The following is a 26,637-nucleotide window of genomic DNA, read 5'->3' on the forward strand; positions in this document are numbered from 1 at the left end:
CTAGGGCGATATTTGCACACTTTGGTTTTTAACACTGTCTTAAAGCACAGGTACCCTTTGCATACCCTAGTTTACACAGCTGATTATAACAAAATTACTCCCAGTTTGCCTGCTCCTTGCAGGGGGGTTGGACTAGATGACCTTTAAAGGTTCCTTCCAACCCTAACGATTCTATGATTCTATGATTTATTGAAAGAAGAGAAAGGAGGCCTTGGCATGCATCTATGAAACAGCCTTTGCCTAATTCTTTTAGTATGGTCACTTCAGAACGACCTTGCTGTGCTCACTGCAGCACAGTTATCTGAGCTGGAGACAGTCTCCAAAGCAGGATTTGTCTGTCACAGCACAAGCAGTGCTCAAAGTGCAGTTCTTTCCAACAGAAGCATTTAAAAGCTTCCCTCCTCCACCATCATTCTCTCTTAATAAAAGCCCTATGGGATTAGTTTCACTCAAACAGAGTTTTTGACAAGATTATAAGTGGCTGTTAAAGGTCCTTTACAATGGGAGGATGAAACCCTGATTTTATTGAAGTTAACAGTAAAATTCTCCCTGACTTCAATGGGATTGGTATTCACGCAAAATATGTAACAAACCCTGGTTACAGCTGCTGATTTATTATTAACGACAAAATTTCACTTTCATAACGCTTCAAATACTTACACTGCTATCCAAACGTTAATCAACCAACAAAATGCTACAGCATACCTTAACTATCTGAAAAAAAAAAGTTAGGTCTACAAATTATTTCATGTATCATCTGTAATTGTACATGAAAGCTTCATCAAAGCTTCATTATGTATAGCCTTTACTTTAAGAACATAAATTGATTACTGAAGTTCTTTTTCAACAAAATACAGACACAGAAGTGAATATCCGTCTAAGAAAAGCACAATAATTCAAGCAGCAAGACTTCTTCACTCCAGTAAAGTCACCTTCAACCATTTCCACTGGAGAATTAAGTATGACGATGCTTTCAAGAGACCATTGCTTTTTAATGAGAAGGAGGAGAAGGCGGGGTTAAAGTCAAGAATGTGGCAAGGAAATAAATGCAGATGTCTGGGAGTCAGACATCTGCAGCAAGTGTGCTTCAAGGAGAGCACAAGGCACTCTGTCCCACAAGAGCCTGTTTTAGGGTGCTGCAGGGACATCCCCGCTGTTCCTGTCATTTCCCTCAATGCAGGGAGCATCTGCTCCTACTTGTGGGAAAAAAGGTGGGAGTCTGAGCAAAGCTATCATCTCTCTGCCACCCTGGAAGTGCAGAAAACACTTTCTGGCATATTATCGGCAGCTGCCAGGCAGGAGGCGAGGGCAGTCACCTGCCCGGGGAGCCAACAGAGAGCTGCAGAAACTTGCTTTTCCTTATCAGCTACTAGCTTTAGTATGCAAACAAATTAAAACAGAGAGCTTTAGGAGAGAGGAGCAGAAAGGCAGAGTCACCAGTGGCTTTTGGGAGAAGTTAGCTCAAGATAAGCGTTGAATAACAAGAGTTACTGATGAAGGGGACATGAGGAAAATTTTGTTGGCTCTGAGGCACTGGGACCAGAGAGATATGAAGCTCTTCTGCCTCCTTGCCCTAATCCCCCAACCAGCTCCATCTTCTTAGTTGTTTATTTCTATCCACTGCCCTTGTTCCTGACTAAAGGGAGCATTTTTATGCTGTGCTTTGCCCCTACTTGTGCTGGCAACCAGTATTTGCTGTGGGGCTCAAGCCAGAATGGACGCAGAAGTGTCAAAGTGCCCTTCCCAGCATGAGGCCAGCCATCACCATTTTCCTTTAAAAAAGGCAAAATGTTTGCTTGAAACTTATATTGAACCTATCTCAACATCTCCCCAACATGCCAAAAAGGAATTAAGTGGATCCAGCCTTACTCAAGCCATACCCCACTCCAAGGGGCTGGCTGGCTCCCTCCAAAAGGAGACTTCAGTGTCAGGTCAGATCCTTCTCAGGAGCCAAATCCAGGAGCTTCCCTGGGTACCTGCTCTGACAGGATCTTGGCAGAGCAATCTGAGCCCTTGTGGCATCTCCGGTATACGCTCTCGCACACTCATGCAGATAAGAGAATAACAAAGACTTGCTGGTTTGGGTGGTTTTTGGCAAACCGTGAGCACACTTTTAGGTTTGCAAAATTACTCATTTAGCCTTGACTCAGGACACAACTATTCACCCGTTCTCCCACTGTGATGGCCCGGGAACACTTCTATAACTTAACTGTTATTCCTTTCAAAGGGTTTTAAAGCAAGACTTGTTTCAGGCACAATAAGTATTTAGTCCAGGGAACTGATGTCTTCCTGTGTTGCTTAAGTAAACGTAACATGAGTTTATACGAGCATATACGTACCCACAGACAAATATGTATACATGTATGTAAATACTCTTCTTGGTTCTGAAGCACTTCCCATACAGTACTAACAAACCCTGTTGATGGTGGTGATAGTGGCTTAACCTAACAAAGCACAGAAGTGTTAGGATCTGGACACGTGTTCAGTCATGGTATTGACAGCTGTGGGAGTCGCCCTGAAACCCACCCCTGGCTGGGTGACCGTCTGCAGCCTGGCTCTGGGGAGAGAAGTGATTATTCTCAGTAGCTCAAACACTATCTTACTCATGAATCGCCATCACTGTGTTGCGTAAGAGGCCAAAATACGGACTCAGGACTTTGTTCTGCACATCTTTGTGGGATGTGGAGACAGTTCACCACTGCCTCTTATTTATAATGCCAGTTGTGCGCTCATTTCCTTGGGATCCACCATACACAGTGAACACAGAATGGAAATTAAAGCTAGGAGCTGGAGTGAGGTGGTCTGCAGAAACTTCCATCTTAGCCCATTTTTCCTTCATAACTACTCTGCCAAGAATGCTGCCCTTTCCCAACTTTCCTGTAATGCTGAGATGTGTTATCTTCATGTGACACTGAAATGTGCTTCGAAAATGCCACAGGGAAGGGGCTATCGAAGACTAAGAGCTCCAGCTACTGATGTTTTTGTGAGCTGTGAATACATAACTCAGATGCATGGTGTACTTGACAGCAAAACTCTCATTTTAAGCAAACCAAATCCTTAGCATAGCTTATGTTACAGTGGGAAAACAAGACTTTATTTGCCTAGACTAACTGTGCTGAAGACGAGGTTATCTTGAGAGGATCTGAGGTGGACAGCAGTGGTCTCAAAAGCTGCACACTATTGGAACGACTTTCCTGCATGTGGAGTACCTTGGCACACCCAGAGCACACGCTTAGACAGGGGTGGAGAGGATGTTCAGCCGCTAGACACAGGAATAATGGAGAAAGGCAATGAAATAACCAACAGGGCACCTTTGATAGGGATTTGGGGGCTTATGGAAAGAACCACATTTTCAGCTCCTGATAGAAGTTTATAGTAGAGGTAATACCTTTCATTCTGCATTATTTCTTTAATATGCATAAAACCAATGGATGGAGCACTGAGTTTATGCTTATCCATCCTTGCCATGCAAGGTATCTAATGAAGTCCATGAGAATGGTAAAACTTGCTGGAAGAAGCTCTGTTTTTTATCAGACTAACTGGTGCAGTAAAAAGTCCAAGCTTTTTGGCAGTCAACTCCTTCTTTAGGTTCTCTGCCTACAAACCTTACTTTCCTAAATAAATTTTAGGCCAATATGGCTATGCAGTTATGAATGCTATAGTACAATATCACACCCATCTACGTGACAGTTTCACTTAAAAACCTCTCCAAGCTTTTGCTCCTTGTTGGTCTCTTACACGTGATGGACTCTCCTTGATAACCCATGAGAAAGTCCTTCCATTCTCTCCTTTGCAGTAGCTTCTATTTTTACCAAATTCTTGAAATAAAACCCGAAAATCTACCTAATACTAGCAATTCTGAGAAACGGATGCTGTTGTTGATGCAGGTAAAATGGGAAACAACATCTCAACCAGCCCCCACTTCATTATGCCATGCCACACATTTCCCTGAGTCTGCATATGCTACATGTTTTGACTATGATCTCATCAGCATGGCCCTTTGGTGGCATGTTCAACTCTGTGGTAACTGCAAGAAATACAGTTGTTCCTGAAGTGCTGTGTAAAACTGAACTATGAAGAGAGGCCAGTCCCAGCTACTGGTAGGAGTAGCCAGCAACGGCAATGCCTGGTGCCACCCAAGCACACAGGGGGTCATTCAACTCTTGCTTTCTGTGGGAGAAAGCCCAAGTACATGAGGAAGAAGGGAGCACAGAAAGCTCCCACAGGCACCCTAGGTGATGGAGGAGGCTAAGGACTGTGATGGACATGGCACAGTGCACCCATTCTCCAATTCTGATATCACCTGTTAGATGATTTGATCAGTGCAAGTTTTCTGACTGGCCAAAGGGACTCTTGTTCCTCCATTTCCACCAGCCAGTATGGCACATGTTCCCCCTTGAATGAGGGTGATCTGTCTGCATAGCCATCCTATTCCTTCCTCCCAATTCATACAATCTTTATTTTTGTAAGGACAGGCACAAAACCCCACGTAGTATTGCCTCTAGAGAAAAACGAGCTAGATTTACAAAGTAGTAAGGAGTGAGGGGGATCGGATGGGCAGCACCAACTCATTTGGGCTCTCTCACATCTAGACTGGGATGCACAGACACAGAAGGGTAGGTAGGAGGGCTTATGATCTGGCAACCCTAAATACAGAGTTGAAAACCTTGGTTATTTTTCGCAGTTCAGACGAATGATCTAGAGCTCCAAAACATCTCACCACAGTTTCCTTTCAGCAACTCACATTTCACCTCAGCCTCTTCTTATTCACCTCACACTTCTATGTTCGCCTCCCAGGTCACCTCTCATCAAGATCTCCTGGTTTTTGTGTCAGTTCAGTGCTCCTCCCCACCTCTGTGCGTGTGTGATGATGAGGCACGCATCAAGCAATTTGATGATATGCTCTTTCACAGGGAAACATGTGCCTGTTTGTGCGTACGCTGGTTGGTACACAGAGAAGGCTGTTTAGCCATCAAAGCAGGACATTATTATCTGTTTTTTTCTGCCTTGCCTGTGAAATGCAACACGCTCCTGATCAACACAGTCATGAAGTGCCAGGTATAGGAGCAGGCTGTGGGTGCTCTCTGCCCCAGGGAAAGAGCTCTCTGATCCCTCAGCTGTTTCACACCATGAACAGTCATTAAATAGGCCTCAATTTACCATCTGCTTGTTATTTATACCACCACCAGCGCTAGCATCTGCTACAGCATAAGCACCTCTTTGCTATAGTGCAACCTGAGAGAAGGAAGTGCCACATGGATCTCCTAGTGTCCGACTGTCCCCATGATAAACCAAGTTCAACAGTGTACTTGGCTCCTTCTCCCTACCCAGATTTCCCCAGGATGAAGATGCAGTTACGTAGCTGGATGGGAGTGCACTATTCCTATCAAGATCAGTGCATCACACGCAAACAGGGATGGACAGAATTGTGCCTAGATCTCAGCGACAGGTCAGTTCGGTAACACCTTCAGAAGAGACAGAAAAGTAAAAGCAGGTAGAATGAGTGAGATACATCTTATACTGTATTCTACCACTGGACTGAGCAAACCTAGAGATAGTGGTTTGAGTTAATTGATGCTGAAATCAATCTGTGTAACTGATGTTTTCAAGATGCACAGTTAATGGCAAAAACATAGTAGGCATTTATTATTTTTACTAAAGAGGCTTTGCCAATTTTCCTTATCTTTTAGCTGAATCTCCAAGTCAAATTGTATATTTTCTACATGGACAGGACATTTGAGTGCATTAGCCATTGAAGAGATTACTGTGGAGCAGTCAGACAAGCTTATGAAGTCTGACTGAGTCATTAAAATAATCCACAGTTTTATCATCCCTTCAGGTCCTGAAGTTTCCTGTCCCAAATTCCTGACAGTAAAGGGAAGGCCAGCCTTGCTCGCAGAAATTCTTCCTAGACTTTTATACTGGATAATGGACACAACCTCAGGATTTTAGCTAGAGCCTGGTAAAGAAGACTTGCTTCATCATTTAGAGAAATCAGATAGAAGTAACAGTTTGGAACTTTTTGAGAGGGCTTTTCCTGTCTTCTTTGCTGAAGTAGCCTGGAGCTGCCCTCCAGCCTCCCTAAGCCCTTTATTCTTCACACACATGCTTTTACTTTCAGACTACCTCAGGTATCTACATCCCAGCCTGCAGTATCTCCCAGTTATTCCTGAGTGACCATCATCAGTACCATTTATCCTGCTCCCTAAAGCCCTTCTACCCCCATTTCTTGCAAAACTCCATCTCACCTAAGCTCTCAAATGCATCTTCCTGATCCTTCACTCCTGACTCAGCTACAGATACCTGGCACCCACCAGCAGCTAGCTGGCCTCTGGCATCCCTCGCTAGACACCCCTTTCTTCACCAACAAAATTCTTGTGCTACATGCACCGCAAGGGCTCCTCCCTTCATCTGAACAAGCAAAGGCAGGTTTGCAATTTATTGGGGTTTCTTGAGCTCCTCGTAAGCTGCATTATATTCCCTCCTACCTACATTCCTACCTACACAGAAGTGAAGGACTGAACCCAACTTAAGTGCGCTCACATGTGCTGCACTTGCACAACCTTGAGCTTCATGTTGCATGGAGAGGAAACTGTGCAAGTCCTTCACAACACAGCTACAGGATCAGCTGCTGACCAGGACATCCCATAGCTTTAGGTGGCTGGCACACTACAAGTCTCCAGGCTACGTGATTGCGAGGGTGGGAAATACCAGTGGAAATAAGTAAGTAGGATGGGATTCATGTGACTGAACGTAGACGTCAATAGTAACAGCAGTTACCCTATCCTCCTTTTTCTGCCACTGTGAAAAAGAACAGGAACCTCCTAAAGTATGAGCGGAGCAAAATAAGCATCTTTCATACTAAAGCAGACACCTGAAATAACACAGACGACTAATTCCTTAAGAAAGTCCCTCCCCTGCACTGGGAGCAATTCTGAGCCAAAAGGCTCAGCTGCAGCCATCAACGTTACAGATGAGTAAAATTAGCTGAGGTGAATCCCACCCATCCTTCCTGGCACACTCCACCACAGCATATTTTTTAGATTGTTCATTGGCAGTCTGATGTTTCAGCACAAACATAAATGTACTCCAAGGGACGGTATTTCCAATTAGGCAGATGAAGATTTTAATTTCAGTTTAAGTGAAATGACTAGGGAGTTCACTCTAATGTTATCCTCCTCTGATAATAAAAAAAAAAAAGATAGCATAGCCATAACTATTGTTCAGCATCTATGAGGTACTTCTGAAGCCCCTAGGTGCAAAATCTGGGGCCCATCTGCAGATTTGGGCAAAGACAGAGTCACCAAGGCAGCTGTGCTTTCCTGGGGGTGCCTGGGGGGTACCCATCACGGCACTGCTACCCGATGATTTCTGTTCAGTCACCCCATCCCCTCCATGCACACTCAGACATCTGGTCCGTGGCCCTCCTGGTTCATCCTTACACAATGTGGGGAGCACAAGGGAATCTGGCAGAAATTTTAAGAGCTAACCCCAAGGCTCTGCCTCTGTGCACAGCGCAGACCGGAAACTTAAGTTGGACCTTTTGTAATCCCTCAAAGTCCAGGCAAACATCTCCCTCATCCAAGGACGGGCTGGTTCAGGTTTGGGTTTTGTCTTTTAATCAATTCTGCCCTTGCTGTGCGAGTTCCTGTCTCTGTGATGGAGATCTCTGCGGGGGCTCTGCTCACTTTTATTACCAGCAGAACAGGCTATTGTCACACACTCTACATAGGGACTATATTTGGGCAGGTCATAATTGCCCATATTCAATGTATTACACCACAGTCTCCTCTGATGCCTTTCTCTCCCTGTGGGTAACTCCCGCCATGGATTTTTCAAAACAACAAATCTCAGTTCCTTGAAGGACGACTTTTGAGAAATGGGGCAATGTGCAATCAAAGGAGAGAGATGGGAACCGATAGGCTTGGTGTTAAAACAGGAATCCTGCTGCTATCCTCAGGGAAAGGCCCTTCACTTTGTATATCCCTGTTTTCTCTCACTCTGTCAAAATTTGAATTGATGAAAAGCAGCTGAGAGTCCTTGCCACCACGACAGTTTTTCATCACTCTGCAAGACTCAGCCCAATGTGAAGAAATAATTTTTTTTTTCTTCCAGCTTCAGGCAGTTTGAAGCTTGAATGTGAAAGAAAAGGCAGCAAGTCTAAAATGTGGAAAGGAAATGCGTATTTGTATGGCTTGATAGCTCCTAATTAGTTTTGTAATATTTATGCAATGCCCAAAAGCATTGCCAGGTCCCTTTCTGTAAATATAAATGGATGCATGAATTAAATCTTCCCTTTGAAGTAAGAACAGCGTATTCAAATTGAACAGAAATGTTCCCACCTGGACGGCTGGCGGTTTGAAAACTAAGGGTTCATTTTAAAGCATAGATTTGCTGGTCACCCCTCGCTCAGGGCCACATAAGCAAACCTTTTATCTGGGAAAGGCTGCCTTCCAGCAAAGTCAGCACTTGAGAACCCACAGATTTTTCATTGAGTAATTTTATTTTAAAAAATTCAAGCAAATAAAACCTGCCTTTCCCAATGGAAGTCTTGAAAAGCAGCATTGTATCTTCCAGTCAACTGGTTTTATAATCAATAGCTCTAGAGCATAAAATGGTTAGTTTGCTAACGCAGCGCTTCACGTAAGAGCAGACTTTGTGCTCACATGCACCCAGGACATGTGTGCACTTGCACACACAGTTTTAACGCTCCATGCTAATGTAAGAAGCAGTATTTTCAGCCCAGGTGAGCCGGTGTATTCGCTACAGAACAGCAAGCAGCGTGGTTCTGCTGCCATCAAGTGGATAGCCACCCAACAGACATGCTGATGAATTTTAAATGCCTTCCAAGAGTGATAGATAACGCTAGTTCAGGGCTCCAAAAATTTTGGAGTTTCTTAACACCATACTGACAAATGTCTGCAGCTTCCAGCTGATAAATTAAGCATCTGCAGATTAACGGGACAGGTTTAACAGTAAGCAGTCTCAGGATCTCTGGCAACCCTCAGTCACCATCATAACATGGGAAAAATCTGTTTGTACACTTTTCAGATACACGACCATGTCATATTTAAAACCACAAATTATACCAGATGCCTGGCAGTCCTGGTGGCAGCAAAAGGGGTTTGAAGTCCTTTTGAAATGGCAGTGAGAACGGGACTCCAAGAAGCTTAGCCCCTGTGAAGACACAGGAAGATTTTTCAGTATTGACAAGCTGATAGAAAATAATGATAATAATAAAAAAAAAAAGTTATGAGCTGCTGGTGAAAAGTTAATTTATGGTCCAAAAGTTTAGCTCCAGTAAGCATGCTCTACTTCATACAATTTCTGGCTTCTTTGTAGCTTCTTTCCTGGTGTTCTACAGCAAAGTTTATCAAAGCTTCTGTCTCACTGAGTGAAAAAATGCAGCTCACCGAGACATTTGATTCTCTTAGCCTGAAAAGGTTGCTTAAATCACTATCTCCGTTCTTAAGAATAGTTTCAGGGAATAAACTAGTTTTATGCTTTTTGCAACATTTATTTCGCAGATAATATAAACTAAATGTGTTGTAAGTTTTTAAAGGGAAAGAATCATTTTTTTTCCTCCATTCACAAAGCTATTTTCTATACAGATTAGTGAAATATGAAGCATATTTGCTAGTGCTTTTTTACCACAGTGCTCCTACTGGAAAAAAAAAAAAAATCAGTTAAAAGTGGAGATACAGACAATACTCCCCTCTAGGGGCAGAAACAGAATTTGCAATATTCAGTTCAGCAGTGCATCATTTGCAAACCACATTACTGAAATAAAACAAATAGGGGGTACCAAATCAAAGACAACCACAATTATTAAATTGTTCCCTGCAGTGAATGCTGATGCCTGTGAAATCTGTCTAAACAGCATGCTGTATTCCTATATTCAAGCAGAAGGGTTTTAATACTGCACGTATATAGAAGCCCGTTTATCAGATTTCCCTAGGAACACAGACCCCATCAACTTCTGACCTAGACAACGTGTCAAGTGCCATATGCAAAGATTTTCTTTCTACATAAACACATGTATTATGAAAATGTATGTACCGACAAGTGCTAAAGCTGGAAGTCTGCTCAGCTGATCATACTCGGTATATCCGGAAGTCAAATAAGATGGAAGGTCAGAATCAGCTCAGCTACTTCCCTCCTCTTCATTCAGGCAGCCAGATGCGAGGTTGCAAATGCAATTCAGGCATCTCCGTCAATGACAGAGGGTCCTATCCTCCCTGCACAGATTACTCCTACGTACAGTCTGGGAAGCTCGCTTCCTCCTTGGAAACGAGGGGAACACAGAGCTAACAGAGGGTTGTCTCCACATCCCCAAATCCTGAGAACCAAGGAAGCCTGATGGGAGCTACAGGAGATGGGGCTCACCCCTGAGCTAGGACCCAGGACCTTCAACCAGTGCACCACCACTGGGACAAGGAACTCACCCCTCAAAAAGCCCAGTGCTGCCTATCTTCTCATGGAAAGACATCCTAGGTAGCACTGCTGAGTTGTTACCTTCATCAGGACAGGCAAAGGCAGCGGAAGGGGCTGGATGAGTGTCACAGCCACCTGGGACCAGATCCTCAAGCCACCTCGCGGCGGAGCATCACTCATGCTGCTGAAACTCCCATCGCAAAAAAAACTACTATCCCTAAAGCAGCAGAACTCCGTGCACATTACAAAAGCAGTCTCCTGACTTGTGTTTAAACAGAATAGCATAGACAGTCTTTTATTTTTAAAGTTATTACTTGCAATAGTGGAAGGCAAGCTATTTAAAAAGCTTTGCGCTCCATTCCTTATCACATACACCATGGTTAGTGGGAATTTATTTCCACACACATGCACGCCCACACACAATACTCTACCAAAAAGAAAAAAAAAAGTTATGTTGCATGTTTTTTAGGTTACAAAAGCATTCTGTGTCTTTCTGTAGCCTACAAAAACATGAATCCCAAAGAGCTTTCCCCGTGTGAAAACCAGGGGAAAAGGAACTGAGTGGGATGATGAGAAAGTCTGTGCTAAATCCTATTTTTTCTCTGTCTGCATATGCTGAGCAGAGTGCTCTCTTTTCCTCAATATACCGATAGCCTGTGGCACCTAATGTGACAATACACTGTCACAGTCGCAGGACAGGCACCTCCGGAGAGTAACTCGGATTCAGCAGTGAGCTCCCTTGGTCTCACTCACCCAGGTCTCGTTCCGCTACCTCAGGTGGCTCTGCTCATTGCCTCACAAATTGGTGCCTCGCCGTATTCCTTTAACATTGCAAAACCCAGAACTTGCACAAGAATAGCATGCCAGCTGCGAATCCGCCACAAGATGTAATGTTTTGCTCCAGGCTGACTGCGAGCCTGATCTGGACTTTACTTACACAAGTAATTTACACAGATAATCAGGAATTGCCTCAGCAGCAGTCTCTGGAGTTATACTACTGTAGTCTTCGCTGCAGTGGCACTGCTTTTATGGCGAGCGTTACCAATATTTTTGTGAAATACAGGTTTCTCTGATAGTTATTCTGACTTTCATTCACCTAAGTGCGTACGTGTATCCTCACATTGTTTCAGCAGTTTATTGTTGTGGAGATCACTAACTTGGGGCTAGTAAGAACCACAGTACACATAGCAGAAGGGAAAACGAGGAGTTTTTTCCTTCGTTTAAACATGACCTCTATCATGTCTAGGTCTTTTCAGCAGTAGTGCAGCTACAACTGTAACGGCCTAGAGCTGTAAGGGCTTACATAAGGACATCTTACTCCTCCTAAATCTTTTTTCCTCTCAAAAGAAGGGATTTAAGGCTAGGGCCAAAATAAACAAAATAAATAAAACGGGTTGGAAACATCTGAAATAAAACCTGGGAATCTCCAGGTGCCTGCATATGAAAGCATAATCCCCTTTGGTCCCAAAAAGTCTTAACTGCTGGGCCCTGGGAGTGGGCTTGAGGCTCACCCTTCCAATGTGTGACAGAGAGTGGCTCTCAGCTCAGCCCCACAGAGTCGCCCCCGCAGTGGGACAGGGTGTCAGTGGGAGCTCAGCACCCCCATCTCTTTGTTGGGGGCTGCCTGCTGAAAACCTGGGCATCTCAGCACCCAAACTTAGGCTCCCGAGGCTCCCTGCTGGGTCTCAGGCAGCACGCTGAGCTCGCACGTGTTAATCTGAGAATAACATTTTATTGCTTTGTAGGTTTTTCCTTTCGTCACTTGTCAAGTGTGGTCTGTATGCCTACACTCTCAGAGAAAATGTTGCTGAAGACAGACACCAGTCTCAATTACTACAGGCTAATTACTTTTAATGAGCAAATTGCCATTCATTGATGTGGGATTTGGCCTGAGAATTTCAGACAATCCTCCAACATCACCGATATCATATCTTATAACTGATGAAGCTTGACAGTATCCTCTACTCAGATGAGGAGCACAGCTCTGAAGATCTGAGACACCGATTTGCTTCTTTGCCAATATAATGTGCCAGCTTTGTTTTCAGGAAAGTACTTGCTAAAGCAGCTTCACAGTGCTGCTAGCTTACTTCATTTATCCCTGAGATGATTTGCACTCTTAGTGAAATTGAAAAAAATAATAATAAAAGCTCGAAGGGTTCAAGATGTACTGCCCCAGAACAAGACCTCAGTTTCTGGCCTTGCAGACAGTTCTTCTGCAATCAGCACTGCAGCTGCAAATACAAATAGTGAGGGAGAACAGATCTTCATAAAAAAAAGCTGGACTGAATCATCAAATCTGTTGAGAACATGCCTTCCATTTCATCAAAGGAAATATTTAAGCACTAGCAGTATTCAGAAGCTACAAATTAATTGGTACTTGTAAGCAGCTATTATATTTTCCACTTTTCTTGATATTCACATAAATACGTGTGAAAGACTGGTTGCTTGGCTCTACTGCAAGAAGGGGAAGTGGCGCTCTCCACAAGTATTTGCAGAGCTAGTTGGGAATCAGCATCAGAAGAAATCGATCCCAGTTATTACCTCATGGTGTACAGCAGGGTGCCGTCATCCTCCAGGCGCAGCAGTTTGTTTGGGGTTGTCATGTTGTGAGCAATAGACTTCTTGCCGTTGTGGAAAAAAGTGTCTGGGGTCCAAATCTTGCTGGCGAGCAGGTTGTTAAGAGGGAGACGTTGCATAGGTCCTTTGAATCGCAGCCTTTCGTCTTTCCAGCTTTGTCGGAAAAAAACATCAATGGTGTATTCCTGGCACAAAGGAACAGGCAAGGTATTGCAGGGTTGGAATAGAAGCAATGGTTCCAAAAATTACTTTAGCAAAGTAAATTTGGATTTGGCAGCCATGCGCTCAAACTTACCATTTCTGTGTCTGACACGGGACCAAAACTGGTAACATAGATGTCTGTTTTCACCTGAGTTATTCTCTCTGTAATAAATACAGGCTCTGCATTAGTAGTTGCTTTAAGGTGCAAAAACATACTCACGATGCATTTCTCTATTAACAATTTCTGAATCACTCAAATATCCCCAGAAGCTTGACATTAAGAAGATGTTTGAGGAGGAATTTCTTCCCTGATCAAATGCAGCTGTTGATCTCTGGGAGCCCAAGCTCTCTTATTATGGAAAGAAAGACGCTCTTGAACGGTGCAATTCCTCTGACCGACATGTTTTGATTGCGGATCATAGAATCACAGAATGGTTTGGGTTGGAAGGGACCTTAAAGATCATCTAGTTTCAACGCCTCTGCCATGGGCAGGGACACCTTCCACTAGACTAGGTAACTCAGAGCCTCATCCAACCTGGCCTTGAACACTTCCAGGGATGGGGCACGCACAACTTCTCTGGGCAACCTGTTCTGGTGCCTCACCACCCTCACAGTAAAGAATTCCTTTCTTATGTTTAATCTAAATCTACCCTCTTCCAGTTTAAAGCCATTACCTCCTGTCCTATCACTACATGCCCTTGTCAAAAGTCCCTCCTCAGCTTTCCTGTAGGCGCCCTTGAGGTATTGGACGGCTGCAATAAGGCCTCCCTAGAGCCTGCTCTTCTCCAGACTGAACAGCCCCAACTCTCTCAGCCTGTCCTCACAGGAGAGGTGCTCCAGCCATCTGTTCATCTTCATGGCCCTCCTCTGGACCCACTTGAGCAGGTCTATGTCTTTCTTACACTGGGGGCCCCAGAGCCGAGCACAGTACTCACGAGAGCAGAGTAGAGGGAGAGGGTCACCTCCCCCGACCTGCTGGCCACGCTTCTTTTGATGCAGCCCAGGATGCAACTGGCTTTCTGGGCTGTGAGCGCACACTGACAGCACATACTCTACACCTACTACAGGATGCGATGAAGTGTATCTTGGAAAGACCTATTCCCCTCTTTTGGTATGGGTGATCTGCCCAGTTTCAGACATCTATATAATAAATGTCCAAAGTTCAGTTAAATTAATTCTACCCTCAAGACTCTAAGTCCTTCTGGCATCTTTTCAAATTCCGGACTAATTTAATTTAAGGGCAGAAATTTCAGAAGTTCGTTACATAAGATAGGAGCATCAAGCCCTATTTTCAAGCATCTCTGTGTAAAGTGAGAGAAGAAGGAGAGAAAGGGATCAAAGCAATGTGTTGGTCTCACAAGAGGAAGGGGTGGGGGTAGCCAGATTAAAAAAGGGCCAGGAAGAAACATAACAGATGGCTTACACATGGGTAGAAGATGAGAGAAATCTGGGGGATAGAGAGCTTGAAGGAGGGCTCAACAAGGTTAGGATGGCAAGGAACTATTCACGTTATGGTTTTAAAATAGCTACTGTAGAGGTTATCAAAATGACATATCAATACAGATTTGCTGTAGCTGACTAAAAATGGATGGTTTGGAGATCTGTTTTTAACAGAGATTTTTGGCACCAGCATAATTTTATACAAGCTGACCAGTGAGGGAACCTTGCAACAACCTGCTAGCTCCCTGTTTCACTCACCTTAGGGAGTACCAGAAAGAAAAGAAACCCAAACTGTATTCAGTTACAGAAAAAATAGATCACAGATGCTCTCCTAACCCAACCTCAGACAACCCCAATGACTGAAAGAAGATGACTTTCAGTGACATTTTTATTGTGCCCCATTTGCTAGGAGACAAAACTACTTTCTGAGCTTCGTTTAGCTAATGAAACACAACTCCCTCGTCAAGACCCATGCCAAGAGTGGTACCCATTCGGGATGGCATAACGTAGAGGACAGTCCCGCATAGCAGGGGACCAGCCACAGCAAACACGTTATCCTACCTCCCAGTCCCGGGCGCAGTCGGTTGTCATAGCCGTCCAGCAGACCATCCAAGATCCTGGTGAATATAGTGATGTTATCATTGGCGTCCTCTTTTCCCGATGCTGTTGGCGTTTGTGAGAAGCTATTTTATGCAAATGAAAAGAAACACATCAAGAGCCAGGCCAGCCTCAAGGGGCTTCAGTCTCAAGGGAACTTTGCGACAGAGCCTCCAAACCTCTGCCCTCTCCTGCTGCTCCAGCTGAGCAGCATGGGGAGCTGTGGCAATCTCATCACTGCTATAAGCAATCACAAATAGCTCTCCCTGGAAGAGGAGCACCCAAGGAAGGACTCATGCCATGGAGGTACAGCCCTGGGGCACTGGATCTGGGGACGCCTTAGCCCATTGACCCTCTTGCCATAATGCACAGAGGGATCCCAGTCCCTCGCGCTGCCCTGCCCCATCTCAGCCTCACGACTTCCCCAGAGCTGGCATGTTTCCATCCCCTGCAGGGAGCAAGGTCAGCTCACAAGGCCAGCAAAAGCTGATACTGGTTTTTCCCTGGGTTAGCTCTCCAGTCTTTGGGAACCACACCAGCTGGCAGGGAAGCTGCATGAGCACCACGAGTGTGCCTGGGGACAACTCCTTCGAGTCAGCCTGAAGGTACTTTTTAATCCTTACATGCCAAACAGCTTCTAATTTCCACAGTTTATGTAATTTATTGCCAGAACAAAGGATGAACTCTAACCTTACTTGAGGATAATGAACTCCCATTGCATTCAAAAATCTCATCCCAGATCACTGAGGTATCTGAAAAAACATGCTGCAGTACAGAAAACACAGTTCTTCATTCCTCTGCTCACTTTTGCATAAATTAGTCCTCCCTTGTAGTATGCAAATAACAAAAGTGTAGTGGGCTTCATTCCGTATCTTTTGGGCCAGATTTGTTTTCGTTCCGAACTCTTTTTTTATTTCATCATTTTATCCATGGTTCAGACCTAGGAAGTTGCTCACAGCTCACAGTACAACTGCAACTTGCATTTTTAAGTCCATCTGATTTTTCTTTGAAGATGCTTAGGAGAATCCGCTGCCTGCTAATGCTTTTGCTTACCTAAAGAACAGATACGTAGGTTTATCCACAAGCATGCTTCACCTGCAGCAAGCAATGAGCATCTCTCAAGACAGCAAGTTTGCTAACACTCAGCACTTATTCAAGTTTCAGTCCCTGCTGAAATCGCCACAAATGCTCCAGCTGTGACAGAGGACACCGCCCCACGAGGAACCATACCCTGCCTCGCGCACCCTGCCAGCAGACAGAAATCACTTACGCTCCAACAACCTGAACTCGACGTGAGCCAGTCACCCAGAGATAGAAAAAAAAAATTAAAAATCCATGTTTATTTACTACCAGTCCCCAGGGAAATAAATCAGTAAATAAATAGAGAAGCTGAAAGCATCCCTCTGAACAGCTTGCCTTGCAGAATGCTCGTACCATATGCGTTAGGCTTACCTAACAGAACAGGATTAACACAAAGACAAGGGACCTCCACCTGGATTTTACCTGAACAAGGTTTACACTAACAGGACCTGGTCTGGATGTTTCAGTGACATGAGACCTGGCTCAGGACAAGCTTCTGGTGGCGACCTAGCTCCTCACAGACATGGGGACCCCCACTCCTGTGCCTGTTCCCTTGACAGCTCGTGTGCTTCTGCTGGAAAAGGAAAGGATTGCAAAGCCTCTCAGGAAAGGGGAGCAAGGCCAGGCGGTGGGAGCACAGGTTCGATTCCCAGGAACACCAAAGCACCTGCAAATGCCTGGACGAGGAGACTCCTCACCAACTGAGTGCCGTCGGCACTGCTGCGACCCTCAACAACACTGGACAGCCCAAGGCCACCGAGGAGCTACCCTTCACTGCAGGTGGAGGCATAGCCGCAAATCTTGCCCATTTTTCAGGCCATCCCATCTCTCTCTGGTCAAAAGATCAAATTAATTCTGTTTTCTGTGCTGTGACCACAACCTCTAGTGAGTGACTGAGGCAGACAACACCATGGACATGTTTGACTATAATGAAAGACAGTTAATCCAGCAAATGCAACCTGATTACAGAAACATTAGACATCCTTGCACACCAGACCATTCAGGACAAAAGACTGCATACTTTTTTGTCAATCATAACCAACAGGATTCACCAGGGAAAGATGAATATTTACAAGCAGCAGCCTAACAAATACAAATAGGAGACAGAAGTGACAGAGATTCTTCACAGGCAGCGACCACAACTAGTGCTTTAATAAAATCCTAGAATACTATTTTAAACTTCAAATTTATTTTAGCTTCCTTTTTTCATAAGAAGGAGATAGGCATCATGCTGTCTGCCTGTTTCGCCGTACCAACGTAGGAAGCCGTTCTCATTTTCCAGTGCATCTGACAGGAAAGCAGAGAGATCAAACTTCATTTCATTCCTACAAGTTTCATGAGAAGCAGTGACTAGACAAGGGGAGAGCGATCTAAATTAGTGCCTCATTAAGTAAAAATGTGAGGTCAGCAGTCATCTATTCCCTCTGGCTCGCTGACTGGGCCAGTCAGCACGCATGTAGCTCAGAAACAGCCTCAGCAAACCAGCCCACCTCCTCTCTGCTAATTAAGAGATACAGGGCCAGGGGGGGAAGACTTGCAGGGTGATTAGGAAAGATCCGGGGAGAAAAGGACCGCAGAGGTAAAAATGTAGGTGTTGCACCAGGAGATGTGAAGAAGAGATGCCAAATGGTGAGCTGGGATGATTGCAAAGGTATGGTGCTGGGGGCACAGGATACAAAGCTTCACCAGTTTCTCTGCTCTTGAAAAAGCTTGTTATTTTTAGTGCTTATGGCTGAATTCAAAGCCAATTGAACTCAGAGGGAAGACTTCCATTGAACTATTTTAGTGGGGATGGGACAAAACAGACTTAGTTCTCATAACTGCTCCTCTAAATCTAACAAGTAATTGATGCTGCTTCCTTCTATCTCAGCTACCTACATCTTTCACAAGAATAGTATACACACCTCAAATACTGAAATACTTTTACATCTCCACTAGAAAACCTAATTAATAGATGAAAAAAAAAAAGATGGAGAAACAACTAGGATGAAGACTCACAAAAAGTCTGCACTTCATCTGCAAAACTGCAATCCTATTTAGATTTGGCAGATCGCTTCACCCGAAAAAGAAGGCATCTGACGCTGAATTTCGGTGAAGTGTCAGTATTATGTGAAGCTGCATTTGCAGAGGGAATACTGTTTGCCGTTAATGCAAATGTTACCTTTTCTTTCACATAAAAGTTAGTGTTTAACTTCTGGTTTTGAGATTACTGGTGAAGTACATGTTTTGGAGTAAGTGCTGAGGTTGTCTTTCACGACATAAGATCTTTAACCTGTACTTGCAAAGTTACATGCATATATTAGATACTAAAGCTCTAAGAACAGAGAGAAAACAGGTGATATCCTAAATTAACTATTTCCACACAGCTAAAGTTAAGGTTTTATCAACATACTAGTAGGTAAGCACATCATTGCCTCTTTGCAACTAAAAAATGTTTTTACAGCAGACATTTGCAGTTATGGATAAAAATAAACTTAGAAAAGAACCTTAGGAAAATGCTAAGAAAATTCAAAGATAATTACATTTAAAGCTCATTATTGAACATAAACTAAACCAACCAGGAATACTTCTCATCCCATTTATTTAATATTGCAATTTCAGGGTAATTGAAAAAAATCAGAAGCCACAGAAGGGGCCTATCAGTGTAAAATGTAATAACTCTCTAAAGATGCTCAGCTACCTCTTCTGATGAGTTCATCATCTACCATTTTAAACATCACTATTTTTTTTGCCATCTAGTCAAAATCATGACAGGTACCGCTCACAGCTTAGCTGTAATAGGAGGAAAACGTATCGTAGATATTTCATGATTTTCCCAAAACTTTTTTTTTTTTTTAAAAAAGAAGGTAAGAGACACTGTAAAAATAACCGAGGAGTATTTTGCTATTGAAAGTTGTAGGTTCCCCCCCCCCCCCCCCCCCCTCTCTCTTAAGAACCTACCTTGCTCTAATAGGATTGGAATCATACCAGAACTCCAGACAAATTAACAGTTTGTGGAAAGGACAGTGGAGAATGCACTTGCACGCTTTTGGATACTGCCAGCTGGCCAGACATCAAAGGAAACAGATTTACTTTTCAAAGTTAGCTTCTTGCCTTCCCTTTTTTATAGATTCTTGAGATCTCAAAGTGCTGATATTTTGCGAAATTGTGCAATGAAGATTCAATTCTTTCATATCGGACTAGGAGAGAGGAGAGAACTGACTAAAATGATGAAACTTTAATGGTCTTTGCAGATCCTTAAAGAGTAATTTAAGTCTTTTATTTAGCAAGAGCAGTATTTTACTACGTTCTGGGAACAAGCAATTTGTGAGTAGTGCAATGAAAGCCTGTTTTCCATAGGGTGACATCTTATCGTCCTCATCCCCTTGCACCTTATCACCCCTTTCCATATCCAGAATTTCTCACAGGGTCATTAAACACCTCCCAGTGCTATCAGCTCCCCAGGTCTCTGACTTGCAGCTTCACCAGGAGGCAACGCGTGCCAGAGCCGGTCCTGCACCCAGCACATGCTGGATGGCCTGCAGGTACCCGTCTGCTGTTTGGCCAGCTGGCAGGCCAAGCAAAACAGAGATGCTGAAGCTGAAGCTTTCTGTTTGGCGGAGGGATCGACTAATGTCTGCCTGCCTCCTCCAAGCAGTTCTAGGTACTCATTTAGTTTTCCAATTATTAAAATTTTCTAATGGGTTCAAAAAGCTATCTGGAGATATAGAGAAGGAAAGGAAAAGAGGATTTAAAAAAAAAAAGACAAGCATGGCTGCATAAGGATATTGTAATTCTTACAAAATTAATCTTAAAAATATGAGGAATGACTCCCTAGCATCTGCAAGTACTTGTAAATGGATAACCCAGCAGAACTAACTGCTTAGGGCTGCAGAGACTAACTTGAAATAACAGCCTGCAGGAGAGGTATGTTTAGCCTAAATAGCAGGATTATGGTCTTAGCGATAAGGGCTGTGAGCTAGGGGAAAACTATGTGAAACTACAGACACACCGCGGACTGAATTCTTACAGTGTACAGACAAGTCTTGTGTTGGCTACATTTAATTGGGATCTTCTGTTTTCCATGTTTCTACTATTATAATTATTATTAGCAGATGGCAACTAAACTGTGGGGACACCAACAACATCCATCCCCATTGGTTTTGGCTCTCGAACAGACTTCTGAAATTGCACATCCAAAACGCAAACGCACAGGGACCACGCGTCACCAGCGTGTCCCCAGAGCTGTGCCCGTGGACAGTTCGGGGCTTGCAGAAAAAGAGTCAGGATGCAGTAAGGCTGGTCGATGTGGGGCCGGCCATGTGCTGCCTCGTCTTGGGGAGACCTCAGTGCCGGCAGTCACCCACGGAGCCGGCAGTCACCCACGGTGCCAACCCTCATAGGGCTGCCGCTACATGGGTTCCCCAAGGGCCCACGAGGAATCAGACTCTCGTCTCGTCTGAAAACACTCTTCGCTGTTATATTTGACTTTTAATTATTCTCTAGTTCTATTATTAATGCTTACTTTCAAGACAATAATGAACTACCTTGAAATGCTTCAGTAAAATACCTTAACTCGTTAGAGCATTACATAACTCAAGGCTGAATTCCAGCAAGCTTGAGAAAGCCTTGACTCATGCTGGACTGTTTCTGCAGAAGTAGACTCGTAAAACTGATACAACTGCAACGGTGGGGGTCTTCGCATCTTCTTCTCATTTCACCCATACCTTTGAATTCTAATTCAGTGATTTTTCTCTAAATAACTTCTTCCAACTATGCCTACAGTCTTTCTCTACTGCCTATTGACGTGGATAACTCTCGATAGTCATTCCACATTTATGTTAAACATTAATCACAGACTTTTGCAGAGATTTCTGAAGTAGCCTAGGAGACTGAGATACATAATTCCTGTTTATTTTACCAGGCATTGTGCATCAAAATCCCCCAAGGTGGCTTTGGCTATGTCGGCAAAAACTGTATTTATTATTTAATATAAATACAGAATGACTATGGCGAAACATAGACAAATCTCTGCCTTCATCTGTAATGTCCTACTGTATTTTGCTTTTTAATTTGGGGTCATTTGACCAATTACTTTTATCTAGCCCACTGCAAAACGCACTGCAACGTAACAGTGCAGTCCAAACATGGATAAAGCTAATAAAGTACTGGGTAGCAACAGCAAGTATTATCGGTATTAGATTCTTGCAGTTAATAAACCAGCCTACATGTAAATTGTACCGTTCTGTCCTGAAGAGTCAGTCCCAAAGCACTTAGCAAATTACACTCTGAAACTGCTTCTGCCTCTGAAACAGAAGGGCTGGAGCATCCTCTGTCTTTTAAGCAGGGTCAAAATTCAGCCCTAAGGCAGCATGTGAATGGTGCAGCGAATCAGAGCTGCTTATCTCTGCAGGCCGGGACTAAAATTACTAGATCATAAATGGAGGGGGGCTGGGGGGGAGGTTACGTGATTATCTCATTTTAGTGCACAGAAGCTTTTTGAGTGACTCGCAGAAAACAAGTGCCCTAGTTTCCCTTAACTGTCCTGTTCTGATTATCTGCCAGGTTACAGGTCACACTGATTCCTACCTGGGACTTGGACTCAGGATTTGCTTTGCAGTCAAAAGGGAGAGTTAAACCCTTTTTGTCTTTTTTTTTGGCACCCTCACCTATCTATTCTTCTGTTAGAGGAGTAACACAGTTAGAAGACCCCACACCAAACAGGTCATACTCAACTATTGCAACGTCCTGCCTTCTGCAGGGATGACGGACAATCAGGAGGGACTTAATGTCAAGACAAGTTTAAAACCAGTAACACACTATCTATGACCTCTTCCTTTCTATCACAAAGTCCAGGGAGAGTTTTGCCTTAGACCACAGTGAAAGTAGGACCAAGCTTTTCCCAGGTGAATAAATCAGTGTGCAGCTCTTTGCATCCTTTGTAGTGTGCAGTCCCACAACCGTTCATAGAAACCACTGTGGTTGCAGGCTTCCACCTGCCTACAAAGGACACACACTGGAGACAGGGCTAAGTTTTGCTGACAGCATAGACAGTCATCACTCAAAGTTTGGTCCTTCTCCTAGTTCTAATCTGGAAAAAATCACTTTGCTTGAAATCAGAAACTGATTTGCATCTCCATTTTGTATCTTCTTATAGCAAGGAGTTGATGGGTGTGCTTGTGAATCAGCACGTTGGGAAGATTCATTTTTCTCCGGTGAAATCATAAATAATTGTTCTCCTCCACAAAGAAATCAACCTACGTTTCCCCAGCATTTGCGAAATGCTTTTTCTACACTCCATTGCGCAGCTCGATTTTGGAAAGTTCGTTAGATCTCTGGGTTTAGGAAAAACATATAAATAGGGGTTTTCTGATTGGTTTTGGGTCTGTTGTTTGTTTTTTTCTTTCCTAAGAGCTATAGAAGAAGTATTTCCTCAATACAGTTTTCAGAACATCACAGTCAGGAAAGCATCCAAAGCAAAAATAAGAAAACAGGATTCCTTGCCATACGCTGCAGGGAAACACAATTTCTAATTATTCTAGCGAGTTTCAAACTCAGTCATCCTTCTGAGCAGTCACGATCTCGGCTTACTCACTAGGCAAGCCTGTACCAGCGAGCAGCACGCACCGAGCCCTGCTGTTGCAGCCTTGCGCTACTGCCCGTAGCCCGCACCCACCAGGTGAGAGGGAAGGTGCGAGCCCCCCTCCTTGCAGCCACGGGGCCAGGGGAGCACCGCAGCCCCCAGCTGTGCTACCTCCCGGGTCAGGACACTCAGCCATAGGCCCGGTCTGAGCTCCCTGTGCCCCCCGAGCCTTCCCACAAGAGAGTTATGAAGAACCAATATGAGACGACAAATTTGAGCAGGAAAGCAAATCGCTCCCTTCCCCCCTGACACCAGCACAAAACGCAAAGCCCGCTTGTTTCTTCAGCTGCTCCGCACCACACGGAGCCAAGGTTTTGTCATTTCCTTAAAAAAAACCCACAGCAAAAATTCAAAGGCAATTGGCAACTCACCCAAAGTGGCTGGCTAAACTCATGGAAACGCAGAAAAGGAAGAAGTTTTTGATCATGATAAAGCCAGAGACCATCCCATTGTCCATTCCAGAGGAGAGGAGGAACGCGGGTGGTTGCTTTGGTAAAGGTGCAGCTGCTTTTGTTCTTACGCTGCAACAGTATATTAAAAAAAAAAAAAAAGATAAATTATTACACGGACAAACAGCAGGATAGCTGAGTTCAGCTAACACGGCATCTTCTGCTATCTCGGTTTTTCACAAACTTATCTGGGCTTATGTAAACATCAGCTGTTTATGTAAAATTGTATATTTTCAAGGACATGTTTTACCTTCTGCTGACAGCAAGCCGCAAAACAGGAAAAATTCTTAGTGGCCCAGTTCTCCCATAAATTCGTCTGTGATGCAAGTAACTGAAGAAGTAGTCACCATTTTCCAAATGCCAATTCCGACCCTTTACCTATTTCCGCAACTTCCACACGCCTGCAAACCCAGAGTTGTGTGCAGCCTCCGCATCCCTTCCTTCCATCACAATTTTTTTTTTTTTCCCATTAAACACCCGGCTTCCCTTTCCAAAATCCCAGTTGAAATGCCAAGAAACACCTACTGCTCCTTGGAATTCACGCTGCTGATGCACGGCTTAGCAAAAAGAGGGTGGGATGGGGAGGGGGGGTAAAAAGTGACCTTCCTCGCAAAGGCACATAAACCTCATGCTAGAATGACAGTAATGTAGCTGCTCCAGATCTTTTCGGATACCTGCCTCAGCGACCAGACCACCAATTTCAGCACTGTGCACTAACGTTTTCCTCTGTGCCCTATTAAAAAAAAAAAAAGAGAGAGAAAAAAAAAGGGAAAAAAAGGAAAAAAAAAAGCCTCCAAAACCTAAAAAATAAAAAAGCCAAAATCAACAAAAAAAAAAAATCAAGAACCAAAAAAAAAAAAAACAAAAAACCAAAACAAACCCGAAAAACAGACCCAGAGGGGAGCTGCCTGGATTTTCCACCTGAACCCTGTGCCCCCGGCGCTACCCGGCTCAGCAACTTCACTCCCCCCGCACCCCCCCAAAGCGCAGCAAGGCGAAAAGCCCAAACCAAAAACCGCCCCACAAGGCTCCCGGTCCGCGGGTCCCCGCTCGCTCCGCGCTCCTCCGCAGCGGACACAGCGGGGCCGCCGCTCCCTCCCGCACACGCGTAGCCCCGGCCCGCCCGCACCTGCCCGGCCACCGCCGCCCGCTCCGTCCGCCCCGGGCCGCCGCGCCCCGCTCCGCGGAGGGTGACACCTGCCCCTCCGCAACACCCCGTTTCCCTTCTTCCCTTCCCATCCCCGACGGCGCCCCGGGGTCTGCCCCTATCCCGCCCGCCCTCCCGCCAAAGTTTCCCACGGCCATGTGCGCGGCGCTGCGCGCAGCGGCGGCCACCCCGGAGGGACAGGGGGGCTGCGGGGCAGGAGCTTCCCCGCCGAGCGCAGGGAGCCCGGCACTTACCAGGCAGCGGCGGGGGGGGCTTGAGGGGCGGGGGGGCAGGGGGGCGGTGTTTGCCCGAAAGTTGCGGAGCGGCAGCGGAGCCGGAGCGGCGGCGCTGCCTCCCCGCCGCTGGCAGGCGCGGCCCCACCGCAGCGCCGCACCCGCGCCCGCCCCCGCGGCCGGGAGCGCGCCCGCCCCTCGAGGACCCCAGTGTGAAGCTGCCCGCCACGGGAGGGTCCTGCGGGGAGCAGCACAACCCCCCGCCCCAGGCAACCGCGGGGCAGGGGCACCCCCAACAGCGTGGAGGGCTCGCTGGTGCACGGAATCCTCACACACACAAACATACATCTGTGTGTGTGAGTGCATATATGTAAAATATACATACACCCCCCTACAGACAGATCGATCTGCATCCGTATTCCTCTTCTGTAGCCGACGCACCATTCTAATGCTGAACTGGGGATTTGTCCCCACAACGTTAACCCCCTTTGTACATCCTCATAATTTTATATATATATATATATATATGTATATATGGATATATATGTAATTATCTACCCATGCTTGGTATCGGTGTGAAAAATCTCAGGAGACCCATGACAACTTGGAGGTTTCCTTGTGACTGTGTGTTGCGTTATTCCAGAAAAAACGAAGCACTGCCGCCCTGCAGTGCTACCCTGGCTACGTGTCCGAGCCGTGTGCGTTACACGCTGCGCGTGGGTGTGGAAAGACTGGTGGGGTTCCAACGAGCCAAAAAGCGAAGTGAGAGCTGTGGAGTCCCAGTCCCTGTGGCTTCCTTGAGGTGCACGCCACACTTTGTAGCATGAGCACATTGCGTGTGATGATTTCAACGTATATAAGGCTGTGACTGTGCTTCGCAATGATGCTCCAAACTCTGTTCTTAAATTAAAAGACGTAGTGAGGTAGTGCCTCTCTTTCAGGCAACGTTACGGGTCAATGAAGCATTTGCCTCTCTCCTATAGCCGTAAAAAAACTCTGTGACATGAATCCCTCCACTGAAATCCATACCGATTCTGTAGCTCATTGCTGTAGAGGGGGCTGCTGTACACGTGCCTCGTTCACGGTCTGAACAGAAAACGGGTGCTTGTGAATTTAAATTTTCCTTTTTTTTTTTTTTGTTTTGTGGTTATATATGGTGCTTAGCTGCGTCCAGGGTTTCCCCTCAATGAATTCTGATCTTAAATGCAGAGCCGATGACACACTGTTCATCTTGAGTGAATTCAATAAATACGAAGTTGTGAGTGAACGTTGCTATCAGAACGGCTTTCCTAGCGCTCAAAATTTTCAGGACAATGCTCTTGCCTAGGAAGTGTTTAAATCAGATTTTTTTTTTTTACAGTGCTTTGAGTTCTAGCATGAGCTACGTATACGTCAGCATAGGTGTTGATGTAAAAATATGTGATCTTTAACTAATTTTACAAAAGAAGGGCGTAGAAACATTGGCCTAGACTCTCCATGGGCAAGGACGGCTCACTCTGGCTCTCTGGTGCGCAGAACCCAACCTTGAGTGCTCCACCTCGCTGCATCTCCTCCGCGAAGCCGCGTCCTGTAGGTCCACGGAGGGGAGAAAGCGTTTAAGACCTGGGGGAGCGAAACAGCAAGAAAACGCTAAAGAAAAGCTCGAAGAAAAAAATGAAAAAAAAAAAAAAAATAAGCGCGAAAGTGCCTTGCTCGACCAGAAGGACCAGCCGACAAGCACCCGTGCCACGCGGGACGCCGCGCTCGCCGTGCGAACCGCGCCCCGCCGCCCACGCCCCCTCCACGCGTGTTACCGTCCCCCGCGTGGGCGGTGGCAGAGGGCTGCACGCCGCTCCGCCGCGCCGCCGCCGCCAGGGG

At 45.2% G+C, this 26,637-nt stretch overlaps 1 protein-coding gene across 2 annotated transcripts in view; it reads right to left on the reverse strand.

Moving 5' to 3' along the window:
* Positions 1 to 24,909, reverse strand: part of GABRA5 (gamma-aminobutyric acid type A receptor subunit alpha5) — a 58,828-nt gene extending 33,919 nt beyond the window's left edge. Inside the window, exons 1-5 of one of the 2 annotated variants that reach the window (XM_086768998.1) lie at positions 24,802 to 24,909; positions 23,323 to 23,472; positions 15,214 to 15,335; positions 13,307 to 13,374; positions 12,976 to 13,196 (exon numbers count right to left, since the gene is read on the reverse strand). In XM_086768998.1, the coding sequence (XP_086625124.1) occupies positions 12,976 to 13,196; positions 13,307 to 13,374; positions 15,214 to 15,335; positions 23,323 to 23,408 (497 nt within the window). In that variant the 5' untranslated portion in view covers positions 23,409 to 23,472; positions 24,802 to 24,909. Of the gene's footprint in view, positions 1 to 12,975; positions 13,197 to 13,306; positions 13,375 to 15,213; positions 15,336 to 23,322; positions 23,473 to 23,650; positions 23,818 to 24,801 lie in introns of those variants that run through there. The other variant, XM_086768989.1, reaches the window with a different exon arrangement.
* Positions 24,910 to 26,637: the final 1,728 nt, after the last annotated feature.

This window comes from Chlamydotis macqueenii, chromosome 1, assembly GCF_036417535.1.
Source record: "Chlamydotis macqueenii isolate bChlMac1 chromosome 1, bChlMac1.mat, whole genome shotgun sequence".
NCBI classification, from domain to species: Eukaryota; Metazoa; Chordata; class Aves; order Otidiformes; family Otididae; genus Chlamydotis; species Chlamydotis macqueenii.